The sequence below is a fragment of the Cydia splendana genome, chromosome 19 (genome assembly GCF_910591565.1).
Source record: "Cydia splendana chromosome 19, ilCydSple1.2, whole genome shotgun sequence".
Classification (NCBI taxonomy): domain Eukaryota; kingdom Metazoa; phylum Arthropoda; class Insecta; order Lepidoptera; family Tortricidae; genus Cydia; species Cydia splendana.
The window spans coordinates 3,387,558-3,406,278 of NC_085978.1; the positions used below are offsets into that span (position 1 = coordinate 3,387,558).

An 18,721-nucleotide genomic window follows, 5' to 3' on the forward strand; every position below is an offset into this window, starting at 1 on the left:
GATATCGTCTCATAGAAAATTTGAATTTCGCGTCTTTTTCTACTGACAAGATTTGCTTGACCATCTATAATTGGTAATATTGATAATAGTTGTGCTTGTTTCGATACCGCACATTTTCAAAAATTAATGAACACGGTAATATCAATCAGCCATAAGGCCTGCCCTTCACTTAACGTAATAAATAAGAGTGCATACAATCCTGAAATATATAGTATGGTATTTATTTAACCTTTTCGACGCCGTGTCAAACACAAAATGCATATTATGCACGTAGGTCTATGTTGCTCTGTGGTCTGTGACTGATTAATAGGTCTTTGGCGTTGAACCTGCGGTGCGGATATATCGGTCATTGGCGTCCAAAAGATTAACCCGTCGCCATACTCTGTGAGTTGACAGTATAGTTCCTACTGAAAACGTCACTGACTACAACCTAGAAAACAAATAAAACATCTTATTGACAGAAAAATCTTAACCTTTGTACGGTAGTTGCTATTCCGGACTATTTAGGAGGTTTTTCACTTTGCAATGGCGTGAACTTTACTTAAACCTTTGAACGCCACGCCTATCGTGTGCGGCGCATCATCGTAAACTTTATTGGAATACACGAAGGTTGACATTGCCCTGTTGCCGCGCGCGTCAGTTGACGTCTTCAGTGGCGTAGCTAGGCGTGGGCGAAGTGGGCCGTCGCCCACGGCCTCGCGCCCCAAGGAGGGCCTCGCGCGAGGCACAGTGAAAAAAAAGGGCCTCGCAGATGAGACTTCGCCCACGCCTAGATTAGTTCACGCTACGCCACTGGACGTATTTGCCGGTCAAGGGGTTAAACGGGCTTACATTTAAACAAGCAATTGCCTAACTACTATTCGTCGCTAATATTCTGCTGGATCCACGGCAGGAATTTGGCCAAGTCCGTGAACACGACGTAATGCGTCGGGTCGCACCGGTACTCGTTCTGTCGCGCGACGGACAGCGACACGAGGCCGCGAAGGTACCAGGAGTTTCGCATCAGGAACACCATGCCGCCGCCGCTGTCGCCGTTGCATACTGAGCTGCCTGTAATTTTAAAAGTATTCTTTAGATAGTCGTCTAGAAGAAAATGTACGCCAGAAAACTGCAAGGAAATCGCATCACAGGAAGCGTTTTTAAGTAAATCATTTTGTGATTACTATGATACTATCACCGTGATTACTATGATACTATTAGGTAGGTACCTACTAAAAGCAACACTTATGACCATCGGTGAGCCTAGTTGGACGATGATAGGTACACTAGGTACAGTCCGCATCAAATACAATTATACACTTAGTAATGGCCAAAAGGGCTCAATATATAATCGTAACACACCTTTTTACCATAAAAATTTATAACTAATTATGCCCCTCGCCCCCTCCCTTTGCCCCTTGGCCATCGGCCATATCTACCTCTTAGCCCATCACGGCTGTCCCAATATCAAAACCTAGTATTAAGGGACAAATTTCTCAAAATTAGTTTTTTATGTTATTTCCTACCTAGCCTAGGTGGGTCCAAATAACTTTAAGGTCTTACTAGGTTTTGGTATCGGACAGCCGATCAGCTGGCGACATTAATGAGGCTCACTGCCCAAGGTTTTCCTATTTTTATAGAATGAAATAAGTATTATAGGTGAAGTAAGTTTAAAATAATAAAATAAGTGTAGGTGTAGCAATGATTTGTGCAGCAGCGAACTTGTTAATATGTCTATATTTAGAATTCCGTTAATTAAAGTTCGTTATGCGTAACCATAATAGTCTTACAGTTAATTAGCTCCTAATTAGTTAATAGATTACGAAGATAAGCTTGTATTATTTTAGGGTTATCATTAGTAAACCGATGCTGTCTTAAGAATTAAAGTTACAAAAATATTAGTGGAACATTTGGGTTACGTTTTAGTATTAACATTACGAATTTGACATACTTTTCCTAGTGCCTGTTCTTTTATCGACGGCTCCTGTAAGCAATGGGTATGTTTAAATACTTAAATAGATATGCTGAAATAGGAATAAAATAATATATACAGTTGGTGACTTAGAGCCACGAGCCACACTAGCGTCTCCCGAGCGTCGGAGCGTAGCGTCCCGAAGTTCGCAAATTGCGGGCATTTTTCTCTGTCACTCTTATTAAGCCTTCATTGGAGTAAAAGGGAAAGATCCCCGCAATTTGCGAATTTCGGTTTTCGCGCCCCTCTAGTCAGCGCTATGGAAAATGGCGTCGCTGCGCAATTGCGCCTACGTTGCGTCGAGCAGCTGCTATAGAGTTGACTAGACGCCCTTAGGCGAAAGATATTTACAGCATAGGCTAGTCAGACGAAAATGAAATGATAAAAGGCAACGAAGAAACATTAAAAAAGATATTAAGCATCTTATATATTTCACTGTAGGTACTACTACTTTGAAATGCACATAGGTACGTAACAGCAATTGTAGGGAAAAGAACTAAGTACCTACCTAGTTTCTTCTGCGCAGTAGGAAGGTGTAACTGCAGTATGAAGTTAAGTCCGCGAAAAACTCGCTGCAGGGCGAATGGCAGGTCTGATCTACCACCGTCGATCGCTAGGGAGGTCCCAGCCACTTGTGACTAAACTTACCATATTTATTTGTAGCCAGCGCAAACTACTACTCGGAAGTAAAGCGCGAAGAGCTTGCTGTAGTATCTGATGCAGGTTTCTTGGTCTACCACTGGCATCTCGACGAGGGTCAACTCTTGTCTTCATCCCTTAAATAAAACCTCAACCACACAGTATTACACATACCATCTTTGTAACCGGCACAATAGGTGTAGTCTGAAGTAAAGCGAGCGAAGAACTCGCTGTAGGATCTGATGCAGGTCTCCTGGTCTACCACGGGCATCTCGACGAGGGTCAGCTCTTCGGTGGCCACGCCTTTGTCATCGAAGCCCCAGCCTACCACCTGTGGATAAAATGACTTTAAGATTTTGTCTATACTGTAGCATCAAAAGGTAATATCAAATATATAGAGCTGACATTGTCACTTGATTCATGTACAGTCAGCTGCAGAGATAACTGAACCCCCTTTGAAATTGGTTTTCAGATGAGGGGGGCACTATTTCTGCAGCTGACTGAAAAAATACTAACTAGGTAATTGGTATCCCAAACAAATTAAATTACATACGGAGAGTTTATGTAGAACCATTTTCCGGATATTTTATAGGTAGGTATCACTTTTATCCACAGATCTAGAATGTACAAACAGCAACACTTTTAACTGTCCATCGGCACAGCGACCTTATGCCTTTGGTAATAAGGTCCATCGATGGACAGTCAGTGTGAGCGATGGTACTTCCCCTCACGCGCCAGTAAAAATGTTGGAACCCTTTTCTAAAAACAAAGCAATAAGCTTCAAATTTGCTATTTTTATGTAGATACCAGTGTTTGTCGCTCGCACACAGTCCGTTCCTATCAGCAAACAGACATCGGTAAACACGAGCAGCGATCAATTAGCGGTAAATTAATTGCTACCGCACCGTACGGTCCATTTCACAAGTTGAGGTAAATTCATTAATTTAACAAAAATGGTTAAAAGTTGAAAGTGGGAGGTGATTCGTAGGACCGCCAGTAGGTATCCTAATAAGCGCGATAATATGCTTTACAACGCAACGTTTGGGATTATACCTGCCCTTGGGTGTTGCCTGGGTACGGAAATGAATTAAGTACACTAGCCATAAAGTTATTAAATACACGAAATCATTCCCACACCCAATCCCCGGGTATGCTCGAAACAAATTACTCGCCAATCAGAAATAAGGATATCTATATTATTCGCGGAACCACTGCAAACTTTGAAGCATTCAAGTCTTCAGAGATGCGATCTGGGACAGGCAAGCGCTGCGAATGGTGAAACCTTGATAATGAGGGTGCACAAACTCATAAGACGTCGCTGGAAGAAGCGACCTGTTCAGAACCGTATTTTATAATGATCGATGGGAAAGATGTGTTCAGCATTAGACGAGTGCTTTGTGCAACTTGTTGGGTAGCTGCTTTAAGTTTTAGTCTGATCGGAAAAGCACAGTTTGAACGTAGGTCGCTCTAAGCGGCTACCTAGATTAACTTGAATAAATTGTTACAACATGGAATAGAATCCACTCTGCGATCCCTTCTTCCCTATGACATTCGTCAGATCTACTTCGTTGTCGGGCCAGAGGCACGCGGGACGTACGAAGTCGCTGTAAGTTAGTCGCTCTCTCAACTTGAAGTAATTGTCATAACACAGATTTACTCACCGATCCCTTCTTCCCTATGACATTCGTCAGAGCTACTTCGTTGTCGGGCCAGAGGCACGCGGGGCGTTCAAAGTCGCTGTAAGTTAGTTGCTCTCTCAACTTGAAGTAATTGTCATAACACAGATTTACTCACCGATCCCTTCTTCCCTATGACATTCGTCAGATCTACTTCGTTGTCGGGCCAGAGGCACGCGGGGCGAACAAAGTCACTGTAAGTAACTCTCTCCCTAAGTTTGAGTACGCTGACATCCCGGCTGTAGGATGACGCGTTGTATTGAGGGTGGACTCGAATCTCCGAGACCTGAAATGGCAAAAATGTTTTTGTAGAGATACCTACTTAGATGCAGGGCCGTCTTAAACTATGCTGGGGCCCTTGGGCACATAAGAATTAGGGGCCCTTTTGGAAAGTAAAGAAAGCGAATTATATTAACACTTTGCTACTATGATCTTCTATTTATTATGAGTAATCATATATACTGTCTGTCCTTCGGGGCCCCCTGAGGATGGGGGCCCTGGGCACGGGCCCCGTGTGCCCTTATGGTAAAGACGGTACTGCTTAGATGTAACAGATCGGGTGCCTAAAACTATAAAAATCGTAGGAATTGTAAACTGACTATGGGTCCACAAATCAAGCATAGCGCCTCATTATCATACGCACAAAACTCAAGGAGATTAAATATACTGTATTGTATGTCTTTTCTACTAAGGAGTCCTTTGTGCCTACACAGCACGTTTTGGTTAAACTCCTGTTTTTGACAAGTTTTTACAGACATAAAAATATAACATTGATGCATCAAGGCGGTTTGTTAACAAGGGCCTATTACCTACCGAGAAACGCGAAAATCGACATTTAGTTATCTGCTTCTTTATCGCTCGAATATGCAAGATTGATAGAGAGGTTAGATAACGAAATTTCAATTTTCTTGTTACCCCTAGATTGTGACGGATAGTGGTAGTGGCGTCCCCTACGCAGAGTTTTTGCGTAATACCTATTGCCTATTGTAGGCACGGCACGTAAATATACATAGTGAAAGCTTACCAATTTAATCTGCACTCCCTCCACCGACGTTCTAAGGTTATGTTTTCCTAGATACACAGTAAGGGTGTTCTGGTTGACCACACGACTGGAACCCTTACGCGTAACGCAGTGAGCGGCAGTGATCACGTGGCTGCGCGATACCAGGGTTCCGCCGCAGATGTACTTGTTGTCAACCGTCTGAAAGAATAATCATATAAATTATCCGATCACAACCACATCATACTTCTGGATCACTGGCCTTACGGGCAATAATAATGAGGCATGACAGGGGCCAGTACAGCGGTGTGACACCGCTACAACGCGATTGCTTGATGAGTTCGCATCACGCGCGATATTGGTCGCAACTAGTTGCGTTAGACTGCACGATTGGCTGGAATTCGTGAGTGACACCGCTAAACTAGTACCATTTTTAGTGCCCGTAAGGCCCGTCCTTAGATATATACGTCAATGTTCTGGATATAGAACTCCGTTCAAGAGTTGAATACCTTACCTGTGTTTGGTATAAGGCTATTTGCCACGGCCACTGTCCCTCCAGAGTTGGCCGACCGTTCACCACCAACGGGTTGGGGTTGTTTCGCACCACCTTGCCACATTCCGCCTGAAAACAATTATATTTGTACTAAGTATACTAGTATAAGTATACTATGAACGCTACTCATACACTGTTAGTGTTTGAAAATGGAGACCCAGGCTCCAATGATATGATATAACCAAAGACATATGTAACTTTTTGATATAACCAGAGATATATATATAACTTATATAACTATAGATAGGTTATACTCATACATAAGGAGCACAAAAAATACTTCCATATTTATTTCTGTACCTACGAAAAAAATTGTTATGATTTGGGATAATTTTCGCATTCCATTCATCTTTGTCATACTCGTTGTTAAACATGAGCTTGTCTCTTTCTCTTTAGATGAGCGGCAGCTAGTTAGCACGTGCACATTTCTCTCTTGCCCAGGTGCGACTAAAGGCAACTTGTACAATTTGTCACAAGGTAATCGCTTCAATTTTGGAACGCCAATAACATAATCTTGAGTTATAATAAATTATTGCTAGGCTCCCCGAAAATGTCGCGCGAGTGGCTAAAAATACGTGAGTATAATAATAAAATCGTATTATTAGCTTTCTTGGATTCAGGTATGTATGTGGATTAAATAGTACATATATATAACGAGTCGGACTCGCAAACGAAGGGTTCCGTACCATTATCTATAAAAACGGTCACCCATCCAAGTACTGACCCCGCCCGACGTTGCTTAACTTCGGTCAAAAATCACGTTTGTTGTATGGGAGCTCCACTTAAATCTTTATTTTATTCTATTTTAGTTTAGTTATAGCGGCAACAGAAATACATCATCTGTGAAAATTTCAACTGTCTAGCTAACACGGTTCGTGAGATACAGCCTGGTGACAGACAGACGGACGGACGGACGGACAGCGGAGTCTTAGTAATAGGGTCTCGTTTTACCCTTTGGGTACGGAACCCTAAAAAGTACTAACCCCCTTTGATTAAACACGCTACAAACAATCGGATAGGAATATAAAAAGTACCTAGGTAAGTTGACCGTGACGTCACAATGTAATGTTTCATATACATTCCATATTAGTTGATATTAGCAAATCATTTGACAGTTCTAAAAAGTAACTGATTTGACTATTAGCATAGGGAAATATAGTAAGACAAGAGTGCTCACTCCATACATCAGTTTTGGTACCAAAATTATTAGTATTTTCATAGTCGACATCTAGCATAGAGTAGCGGAATTATCAGTACTTTAAGTAGTAGTAGTATTGAGATTAGAGTTTCCGGACGGTGCTACAGCCATTGTCACTTCACAGTACTACTACTGCTACTTAAAGTACTGATAATTCCGCTACTCGATGCTAGATGTCGACTATGAAAATACTAATATTTTTGGTACCAAAACTGATGTGATGTAACAGTGAGCACTCTTGTCTTACTATATTTCTCTATGCTAGTAGGAACATACCCTATTATATTATAATCGTTCTTACTGGAATTTGTAAGATCGAATTAGAAAATAACTTAGAAACTCCCACGAAAAGCAGCTTTAATCATATATCGTGGTCGCACCAACCTTAACTAAACTACGGAGAACAAACGATAGCGTCATCTAAACGACAATCAGCGCCATCTAGTGACAATTGTTGCAACAAAAAAATGGAAGTCGCACTAGTCGCTCTAAAAAAACACACTAGGTAGTGACCGGTACCTACCATAGAGAAATAAGCTGGAAATAAGTAAGCATAGAGTGCTCACTCCATACATCAGTTTTCTTACTTATTCATTATTAAGTTGTATGGGAGGTATGGTAAAACGTATGTTTAAAACTTGCTTATGCCAGGCGTGGCTCACTCCGCGATTTCATCGCTTTGCTACAGGTAGCTAAAAGTACATCCGTTCCACACCAATTTTGGTGGCTAGCCATAAGCCGCGCGTGGCGCTGTCGCCACCTAGCGGCCATATCTGTCCTGATCGTAACAGACGCGTTTTGTTAGAGAGTGAGTCTTCTGTACCTAGTACTATTATTTATTCTGTGCTTATGCTCTGGTTTCCTAGGATGGCGGTGCCGTCATATAGCGGCCTTCTCCATACAAAATACTACGACATCCATATTTAGCCGTTGTAACACTAGTTCCACACCAGCCAGACGGCGCATACGCATACCACTAGCGCCCTCCAACGGCGAGCAGCGAACCTATAGTAGTAGCAGCACAACCCCGGAAGATGTCGCTAGATAGGCCGCAACCGCATGTCTCTAGTGGCCTCCAACGACAAGTAGTGAACCTAGTAGTACCCGAATTTCCCAGAAGATGTCGCTAGTAAGGCTCCATACGATTCGTAGATCGCGGTGTTAAGATTTTTCCTGATTTACGATCAGGACAGATATGGCCGCTAGAAGGCGACAGCGCCACGCGCGGCTCATGGCTAGCCACCAAAATTGGTGTGGAACGGATGTACTTCTAGCTACCTGTTGCAAAGCGAAGAAATCGCGGAGTGAGCCACGCCTGGCTATACAGGCCTACAGGGTGATCAATCCAAATGGGTCAGTATGGAGAAGTCAGACACTATGAGAGATAGCGAAATCTGTTCTTAGGAACCATGGCTTCGATTTTAGATTTAATAATAAAATGGCATTCAATTTTTTTTTTAATCTATCATACATAACCGGGATTCGAGCCTGGTCAATATTCTTGTTGTTTGTTTGTATGGCAACTTTTAAACGATGCGTGATAGGTGGGGGGTGCTCGACCAAATATCATAGAGGGCCCCGAGACAAAACAAACTACATTAAAAAAAATTCAAAATGGCCGACTTTTTTTTTAATTTTTTCAAGTTTGTCCGAGCGCGCTGAGATTTGGCATGCGGCGAGCCTGGGAGCTCAAGTTACCATGTCAATTTTTTTTTTGAAAAATCCAAAATGGCAGCGGACACGGGCAAAGCCAAATTTCCAAGTAGGTTAAGCGAGCCCGAAGGGCGAGCTTCAGGCCGGTAGGCCGAAGGCCGACCTCGGCGGAAGGCCGAAGGCCCGGAGCCTCCACCCCGACTCCCAAAACGCGAGGCCGAAGGCCGAGCTGCGTGAATGCGGTGAGCGAAGCCGGCAGGCCGAGTGCCCGACGGCGAAGCGTCGAGGCTTGCGAAGGCCGAAGGCCGAGCTCCGCGTAGGGCCGAAGGCCCGAAGCGTCACACGAGAGGGGGAAGTTGGAGCTTAAACACGACCCAACACTTTTCCTATTGGGAGTCGCGTTTTGGAAGTCGGGGTGGAGGCTCCGGGCCTTCGGCCCTCCGCCAGGGTTGGCCTTCGGCCTCCCGGCCTGAAGCTCGCCCTTTGGGCTCGCTTAACCTACTTGGAAATTTGACTTTGCCCGTGTCCGCCGCCATTTAGGATTTTACAAAAAAAAAATTGACATGGTAACTTGAGCTCCCAGGCTCGCCGCATGCCAAATCTCAGCCCGCTCGGACAAACTTGAAAAAATTAAAAAAAAGTCGGCCATTTTGAATTTTTTTTAATGTAGTTTGTTTTGTCTCGGGGCCCTCTATGATATTTGGTCGAGCACCCCCCACCTATCACGCATCGTTTAAAAGTTGCCATACAAACAAACAACAAGAATATTGACCAGGGATTTTGGGCCCCCAGGCTCGCCGCATGCCAAATCTCAGCGCGCTCGGACCAACTTGAAAAAATAAAATAAAAAAGTCGGCCATTTTGATTTTTTTTATGTAGTTTGTTTTGTCTCGGGGCTCTCTATGATATTTGGTCGAGCACCCCCCACCTATCACGCATCGTTTAAAAGTTGCCATACAAACAAACAACAAGAATATTGACCAGGTTCGAATCCCGGTTATGTATGATAGATTAAAAAATAAATTGAATGCCATTATTATTAAATCTAAAATCGACGCCATGGTTCCTAAGAACAGATTTCGCTATCTCTTATAGTTTCTGACTTCTCCATACTGACCCATTTGGATTGATCACCCTGTATAGCCCCCTGCTACCCTTGTGGAACTACGCGCTAAGATAACTAGGCATTGTCTCTGAACGTGCATCCGCTCCAGTTCCTTGTATCTAACTGGCTGGGGAACATGGGGAACAAGTATTGTATCTCTTGAATGAATACACCTCTCACGTATAACCGCCTTGGTTTCCCTTCTCACCCCGCTACACCGTATTAAGATAGCATTCGGCAAGATGCTGCCGCGACCCGGCTGCCGCGACCGACCGCCGCCGCCGAACATGGCAGCTGGGCGGCGCCGCCGAAAGCATTCGGATCGGATAGGCGCGACCGGGCGGCGACTGCCGGCTGCCACGTGCAGTAGTCACACAGGAGTCAGTGCTAGCAGTTGTGCGATTCAGTTGCGTATTATTTAAAATAACGATGTCTGACAATTTAAATATATGAAAGCGAAGGAATTTAGTTCCAATTTTCCTACCTGTGCCGATGGAAAATAAATTAAAACATTTAAAACAAATAGCGGAATTTTTTTGGCATCGATGGCAAACATGTACAGTCACCTGCAATAATATGTTACACAACGAAGGCCGCAAAAATATCTGACACGATCTTATTTGTAGAGCCAATAAGAGCGTGTCACATATTTTTGCGGCCTTCGAAGAGTAACATATTATTGCAGGTGACTGTACGCATGAAATGTCCGAAAAAGAGCGGACCTAGTCATAGTCATAGTCATAGTCATTTATTTATAATATTTTAAATATTACATGTTTAAAATCCATAATATTACATGTTGTCTATGTTTTTCAACTACAAAGACTACTATTCGACTGTGCTATTGGCAATTGTAGACGCACATTGCAAATTTATTGCGGTTGATGTGGGCTCGTATGGAAAGGAAGGAGACAGTGGCATATTTAAAAAGTCAGTTATGGGAAAAAAATAATTCCGGTCAATTTAAAGTGCCTAAATACTCGTCGTTTTCTTCGCAAGACGAACTGGCAGCGCTGCCATACCGCTCCGGGAGCGGCTCGGCGGCGCGGCCGAGGTCGCGCGCAGGCCACGCCCCCCGGCCGCGCCGCTCTGCAGCCTGTGGATCGGACGGTATGTCATACAAATCCCTATAAAGCGGTGCGGCGACCGCCGGGCGGCGACTGCCGGGCAGCCGCTGCCGGGTCGCGGCAGCCTCTTGTCGACGCATACCTTTATTTTGCACCGCTATCCTAGGACATAGACTAGGAATCCTCTAGACGGAGTTTAGAGCAATTATTTCATGAAACCGATGCTGCCAAAAATACGGGGGTGCGGGGGACGAGGTGAGCGAGTTCCGTGCCGTGATTGGTCCGTTCAAAGACACGGACGTCACACAAAGACACTTTCGATTCAAAAATGGAGTAAAACTACCGTATTTGTGGCAGAGGGGGTAGAGTTACTTAGTCTGCGGGCGCAGCACGGTTCCATTTTTATCGCCTATCACTATGCGCGTCCCTTTCGCACTTACATACTTGTTAGAACGTGACAGTAATGGTGACAAGGGATAAAAACGCGACCGTGCTACGCCGCCTGGAGGATGTCTTGTCTGTGTCAGGTAAACCGAGCTAGGATCCGACCAAAAACTGGATGTAACCATGGTATAACTAGTGGCTCTGTGAGCTGTAGACCTCGCGAGCAGAGCTTGAAATAACATGGTGCTAAGAGCTTTAAATACCTACACCGTGTTTTTTTTGATTTCCGTTAATTTCAAGGGTGCATTCCTGAGCTTAAATCAAGTAACTTTCTCAAAGACACCGATGTTCTAATTAAGTCCATTTCGGAGATAATCCATAATTTATTTTTTTACTATAAGGTCTCTACAAGCGTGTACACTTGCCTTAGGGCCGGCTTACATATTGATTAGTGTTTAGAATGAGTTCATACATTTGCTACTAAACTTAAGTACAATCTCGGTCGATTGATGTACGAAATGACATTGATATGTCACAGATTTCAATTGTTTGGTTGAGTTAAATGTAATGCCCGTGTTACAACAACGCTATATGCTACATTTAATTACTTTTTAAACAAAAAAAAAACAAAAAAGAAAACAAAAAAAATTTTTTTTTTTTGAAAATTAACTATGCCATTTAGTTCTTATAAACGTACTTAACTATACCCCGAAGTTAACGGAATTCAATAAAAACACGGTGTATAGTAAATTAAAGAAAAACAATACGAAATTTATGTGTAAAAAAATACAAAAAGTTATAATATCCCAGCATACAATTACTGGGGATCGAACCCAGACCCTCTGTGCAAACAGAAAAAGCGAACGTTTACAAACTGAGCCAAATAGTTCTTAGATGGGTTGACGAAATTTAGCTACTCCTTCTCAAATTAAAATTAGTTAAAATTAAATATCTAAATACCGCCTAAACCAGCGATAATTTTTTTCTGCATTTTTTGCTATTAACTCTGTAAACATGTCTCAAAAAGAAAAAAGTCTTATGATATCGATACGACTATTTGTTTAGGCGCCAGGTATCACGACTCCGCCATTTTTAAAAATTTCCAAAAACCGGATTGACAAAAAAATTTTATTTAGTCATAAAATTCGGTCACAAAATTTCACGAGAATCGGTTAAGAATTGCGACCTGTAGAGGAGAACATCCGGACATACGAAAGCAAAATGCCCGAGTCAAAACGTAGACCTTCGCTTCGCTTCGGTCAATAATATACTCCGCCTGGTACTCCATTCCGAGATTCGCGTATGACCTAACTGACACGCGCCTACGTCATCATGCTGTTTACAGGTTCTCAAACTTTGAAATGTGGGAGAATTTTAACCAACGGTAAAATTATTTTAACGGCATTAATTTTAAGTTATTCATGTAGAAACATAGTAAAATAAAACAAATCTAATGTATTAAATTAAACTTTATTTATCTATACAAGACAAACGTTTAAAAAACTAATTCACAGTTACACATTAATTACCAAGCTTACGACGTGAAAAGTTTGGAAAACACTGCGACTGCTGACACTGAGCGAGAAGGAAATAACAATTAACACGCGTTCGACAAGGATGACGGTCAGGGCATGAAGTTATCTAGATCCGAATTGTCAAATGTCCACAGCGCTATCCTGTGTTGCCAGTAGTATAAACAGAATTACCCGAAAGTCTGAAATTTCTTTCGTGAATCGGAAGATATTGCTAACAAGTAAGTAATTAAAAATGACGTGTTATTGTAAAATTTAAGCTAAAATACATATAAATGAAAATTATAAAATTATAAAGAAATATTTTAACTTATTAACCATAGGTATAATGTACCCATGTAACATGTTATGTTGAAATAAAGTGGCAATGTTATTGTGACGTAATCGCGTGTCACTCTGGGAATGGAAGACCATGTTTTATTAGACCATGGATGTAACGAAGTCTTATGGCGCAGTGGCTTATATCTCTGTAACTATAATACCTGTATGTCTTGTTTTGATATCAATATATAGACGAAAGTAGCCATTACTCGGAAATGCATGTGCCGCTGACATAGATGGCGCTGTGTTTTCGCTAGAAATGACACATTCGAGCTAAAATGACCCCTATTTGCAGAGGTTATTTATAGTCTGCATCTTTAGGTATTTAAATAAAAGTAAACAAACAATTTGTACATTTTCAGGTAGTTATAACATTTATTGGTTAACCAACCAAATACAAAACCGCCTGGATCAGTCACTGAACGGTCTGACTTTAACCTACATTATTTGATCGTGTAATGAATTCATCTACCCTCAACTGGTTTAAGGAGCCATTTGAGGGTAGATTTTGGTTACCTTTATTTAAATACCTAAAGATACAAAGTATAGTGATTCCTCGTGGAACATAGAACTCATCAGTCAATTAATCTATTTCATAAAGGTACCGATGGTATTCAGAGAGTAATTTTGTTATATGATATATGAATATGAATGTATAAAATATTTCACAGTAACGTGATACATATTAAAAAAAAAAAATATGAGCTGTAAATTGTATTGTATTTGATTGCATAAATCCAAAATGAAAACAACAGACTCCTGTCGAATTAAATAAATAGGTATGTATGCAATAATTTACTTATAATATTATGGATTATAAACAACATGTTTTTAATGTGGTTAGAAAAGATTATCTTCATATTAAATCCTTAAGTGGATTTTAATGTTGTCAAACACAAGAGATGATGTTTAACTGTGAAATCTCACGAATTAATAGCTTAATCCATTTGAGATACTATTTGTGGCTAATGTAGCTATACAAACATTATGGTTATTATCATTATACTCTGTATCTTTAGGTATTTAAATAAAAGTAGACAAAATTTAACCTCAACTGGCTTCTTAAGCCAGTTTAGGGTAGATGAAAACATTACACGATCAAAATAATGTAGGTTAAAGTCAGGTCGTTCAGTGACTGATCCAGGCGGTTTTAATAACTACCTTTACGACCTGCGGGCGCAGCACGGTTCCATTTTTATCGCCTATCACTATGCACGTCCCTTTCGCACTTACATACTTGTTAGAACGTGACAGGCATGGTGACAAGCGATAAAAACGCGACCGTGCTACGGGGGCTGGTGTAAAAACCGGACAAGTGCGAGTCGGACTCGCCCACCGAGGTTTCCGTACTTTTTAGTATTTGTTGTTATAACGGCAGCAGAAATATATCATCTGTGAAAATTTCAACTGTCTAGGTATCACGGTCCTTGAGATACAGTCTGGTGTACCTAGACGTGCGCGCCGCCGCCATAAGGAGTCAGCGCGCCGCCGCCGCCGCCGGTAGTTTAAAATTCGCGCCGAATATTTTTTTATAAGACAGTATTATGCAGCGTTAAAATATGTAATAGGTTATAGTCCTATAAGAAATAGTTGAAAATTATTGCGGGCGTGACTTCCGACGTAACTCTCACATTTTTGACGTAGAATACTAACTTAAACATGGCAATAATTTAGTACGGAAAGTTTTTGGTTATATAATTTAATTTCTACTATTTTATGTCGCACCAACACCATACCATACTAACTATTTCTTATGTGGCAATATGATTTACATAAAAATGTGTTGTATGTATGGGTAAAACGGCTAAAACACATTTATAAAGTATAATGTCCAATGTTTTAACCGTTGTCGATTACACGGCATTTTTGCTAAGTCCAGTATGTTGGACATTGCCAAGTATGCGAATAGTAAATTTATCAAATTGTCTGGTAGTTTTTATGGTAAATAAATTAAACAGACGGATGTTGGGTCTGGTGTTTCAAAACGTTTTAAAAAGTCATTACTTGTCGTATTACAACGTAATGAACCAAATAGATAAAACAATATATTTACGGATTTCTTTTCCTGTGCGTTCATCAAGACATCAAGAGACAGACCCGATTTCATTTGAGAAATTTCTTCCGAAAATATTGATAAAATTGCCTGCATTATTGTAAAAACCATTGCTCAGATGTTGCTGCATCCTACGATACCCCGGCAAGTTTGATTTAATGTTTAATAAATGAAGTCAATTACTGGTAAAATTTTGTCACCTACGATCTATAAAGTTTTTGGAAAAATATAAAAATAATAGGTTTTACTTTAATTCATAACATAAGTTGACATTATCAGTAAGTGCATTTGTAATTAAAAAATGCAATTATTCTATATGTATTAAAAAAAACATGAATTGGACAAAAAATACCTTATGCACATAAACTGCTGTATGTATACTCGGCAACGTCCAAAATACTGGACGTCTTTTCATTATGCGGCGTATCTTTTTATTTACACCGAATCTGGCAACATCCAACATATTTGACATGACATACCTATGTTTTTTCGAAACTATTATAAATAGATTTTTTCATGATTCTTCTACAATAAACGACCACATAATAAGATAATAACACCAAAAAAATTATACTAACACAGTTTTTTGAGTTTTTTTTTCCTTGTCGATTTAAGGGTTAAGCGTGGCTTTTCATTATACATCTTAGGGCTTGTGCACAAATAACGCGAGGTTCGATAGGAGGGGTGGGGGTCACGAAAACATCATGACAGATCACGTTGGGGGAGGGGGGTATAAGGAGACCTCACGTGTATTTTTCTACAGTGAACGAAACTAAGAAAAAATACCTACCACATGAGTAGATTTCTTTTTCTCGGTTTCGTTAAACATAAATCTTCACTCCGCACTTAAAAATAGCGAGTCTATTTTACGAAATTTTGAAGCGTGTGGCCTTAACCAGTCGGATAGAAAAACTTCAAAAAAATACACGTGAGGTAGTCAGTAGCCAAAAACCTCACCAAATATCACCAAGGGGGAGGGGGGTCAAAAATTAGCCGAAAACACCTCGCGTGATTTGTGCACAACCCCTTAATATTGAAAAGTTGAAAAATCCCACACCGCCGGCGTTACGCCGCCGCCGTGAATTTTTTCGTGGCGCGCCGCCGCCCGATTTTTTTCGACCGGCGCGCACGTCTCTGGTGACAGACAGACGGACAGTGGAGTCAGTAATAGGGTCCCGTTTTTACCCTTTAAATAGGTACGGAACCCTAAAAAATAATACTGTCAGCGTGTTTGCAACAACCTACCTTAAGTAGCATAATTAAGTATTGTGTAGGCACTCTGTATAAAATTAGATACAAGCAACGAATACAATTAATATTAAACAGTTTTTTGCTCCTCCGTTGAAGCGTTCCGCGGGTTTCGGATTAAGATCATACTGATCTCTTTGGCCTCGGAATCGAAACGACCAAAGTGTATAGAGATGCCTTGGCGCTTAAGTTCTTTTATAACTGTGTAAATACTTAAAGAAAATACGGAGCAGAATACCAAACACTAGCTAGAAAACCACAATAATGCGGCTCTCAAGAAACCCCTATTGCGTTGAAATAGGGCTGATTTTTGCGTGGCTTCGGTAGTGACTTTGGCTAGTTTTTGTATAGTGCTGGTGCCATCTTTAATCCCGATTGTCATTTATTTATAAGCTTAATCCAGCTTGTGGTAGCAATTCCAATTTTCTTAGGAACTTATTCAGTGTTTGTTTATACTTAGACTTAGAGTACCTACGCCACTCTGTAAGGCTATACGTGCCCTTAGTAATAGGTAGATATGTATTCTACCTACCTACAATTATTATTTAGAGTCAATGATTTCAAATATTTATTAATTTTTATATCATACTTAAAACCGGCCAAGTGCGAGTCGGACTCGCGCACGAAGGGCTCCGTACCATTACACAAAAAACAGCAAAAAAACACATTTGTTGTATGGGAGCACCACTTAATAATTATTTTATTTTGTTTTTAGTATTTGTGTGCTATAACAAGCAACAGAAATACATCATTTGTGAAAATTTCAACTGTCTAGCTATCACGGTTCATGAGTTACAGCCTGGAGACAGACAGACGGACGGACAGCGGAGTCTTAGTACATAATAGGGTCCCGTTTTTACCCTTTGGGTACGGAACCCTAAAAAGAACTTCGGTTCAATTAATATGACAAATAATTAAACATAAATTTACACAGATAGATGCCGATATTTCTTATCACAATACAGCAATGTTACTTTGGTAATAATATTAAATATCAAACTGTTTTCAAATATAGGTACGTTGATTCATTGTTTTCATATATCCCGGTCAATCGAGTTCAAACTCTTATGAATCATATTAATTATCTATCACTATCAATCTTACAGGCCAATTCTAGTTTACTCATATGTACTGATATGATACTGATATGTCAGTGTCAAAAGTGACGTGTTTGGTTAAAGAAATATCACTTTATTGACAATTGACACTAACAGAACGGACTTCCGGTTCGAGCGCCATCTTGATAGTCACGCCTCGTGATTAATTCCTTTGTTTTTTTCTCATTATTATTGTTTTAAGTGTAATATCCATAGCTTATTATCATCATCATCATTTATTTATTTATTTATTTATTTATTTGGAAAGCAAACAGAAATAAGTGAGCAGGAGATAAGTTTACAGAGACACACTAAGGACATTCACTTATTTCCTTAACATCATCATCATCATCTCAGCCATAAGACGTCCACTGCTGAACATAGGCCTCCCCCTTCTGAACATAGGCCTCCCCTTTGTGAACATAGGCCTCCCCCTTAACTTATTATAGAGTAAACTAATGTGGTATAGTCAGACCAAGAATAGTCTGCAGCGGATTTGATAGCCCACGCAGTCAAAGTGTTATTTTAAACGTCAAACTTCTATGAAATTATATCGTAATAATGACACTTGCACTGCGTGGGCTATCAAATCCGCTGCAGATTTTTCTTGGTCCGACTCTAGTGCGCAGTGAATGGAGAATTAATCTTGAAATGCGTTTAACCACCATTTTGTAGTCAACGGCCGGTAGTCCACGTGCTACTTGTAAAGTCCAGCTATCGCTTTACAAGAGTTTGTAAAATCACCGTACACTGTCTTGTACTAACCGTACAATTTTAGTTGTCGTATTTAGCTCCCAGTACTTTGATACTGGCGAAATAGACCCACTGGACTGAAGCCATAACTTTAAAAGAATTGATGAATATCAGTAAGTAGTAATATGAGATCTAATAAGTTAACATTTTGGTAATAAGTAAATAAACATACCTGCCCTCTATTGTTATTGTTATAGTTGTTATTGTTATTGTTGTTAGGCCTGCTTGGGACGATGAACGTAGGTTGCCCGCCTGAGAAATAGTCGTTCCTGGAATGAAAACGAAAATAACACTGTAGCATTTCTATTATTCCTAAGTTTAGAATAATGAAGCCTATAGTCTGTACCTTTAGGTATTTAAATAAAAGTAAACAAACAATTTGAAAATTTTCGGGTAGTTATAACATTTATTGGTTAACCAACCAAATACAAAACCGCCTGGATCAGTCACTGAACGACCTGACTTTAACCTACATTATTTGATCATGTAAT

At 40.6% G+C, this 18,721-nt stretch overlaps 1 protein-coding gene across 3 annotated transcripts in view; it reads right to left on the bottom strand.

The window, feature by feature from the left end:
• Positions 1 to 727: 727 nt before the first annotated feature.
• LOC134799874 (proclotting enzyme-like) overlaps positions 728 to 18,721 on the bottom strand; it is a 51,212-nt gene continuing 33,218 nt past the window's right edge. The window contains exons 5-11 of one of the 3 annotated variants that reach the window (XM_063772291.1): positions 18,403 to 18,499; positions 5,781 to 5,888; positions 5,291 to 5,467; positions 4,385 to 4,552; positions 2,765 to 2,921; positions 1,931 to 1,963; positions 729 to 1,050 (exon numbers count right to left, since the gene is read on the bottom strand). In XM_063772291.1, the coding sequence (XP_063628361.1) occupies positions 857 to 1,050; positions 1,931 to 1,963; positions 2,765 to 2,921; positions 4,385 to 4,552; positions 5,291 to 5,467; positions 5,781 to 5,888; positions 18,403 to 18,499 (934 nt within the window). In that variant the 3' untranslated portion in view covers positions 729 to 856. Of the gene's footprint in view, positions 1,051 to 1,930; positions 1,964 to 2,764; positions 2,922 to 4,384; positions 4,553 to 5,290; positions 5,468 to 5,780; positions 5,889 to 18,402; positions 18,500 to 18,721 lie in introns of all 3 variants that reach the window. The other 2 variants (XM_063772293.1, XM_063772292.1) reach the window with 2 other exon arrangements.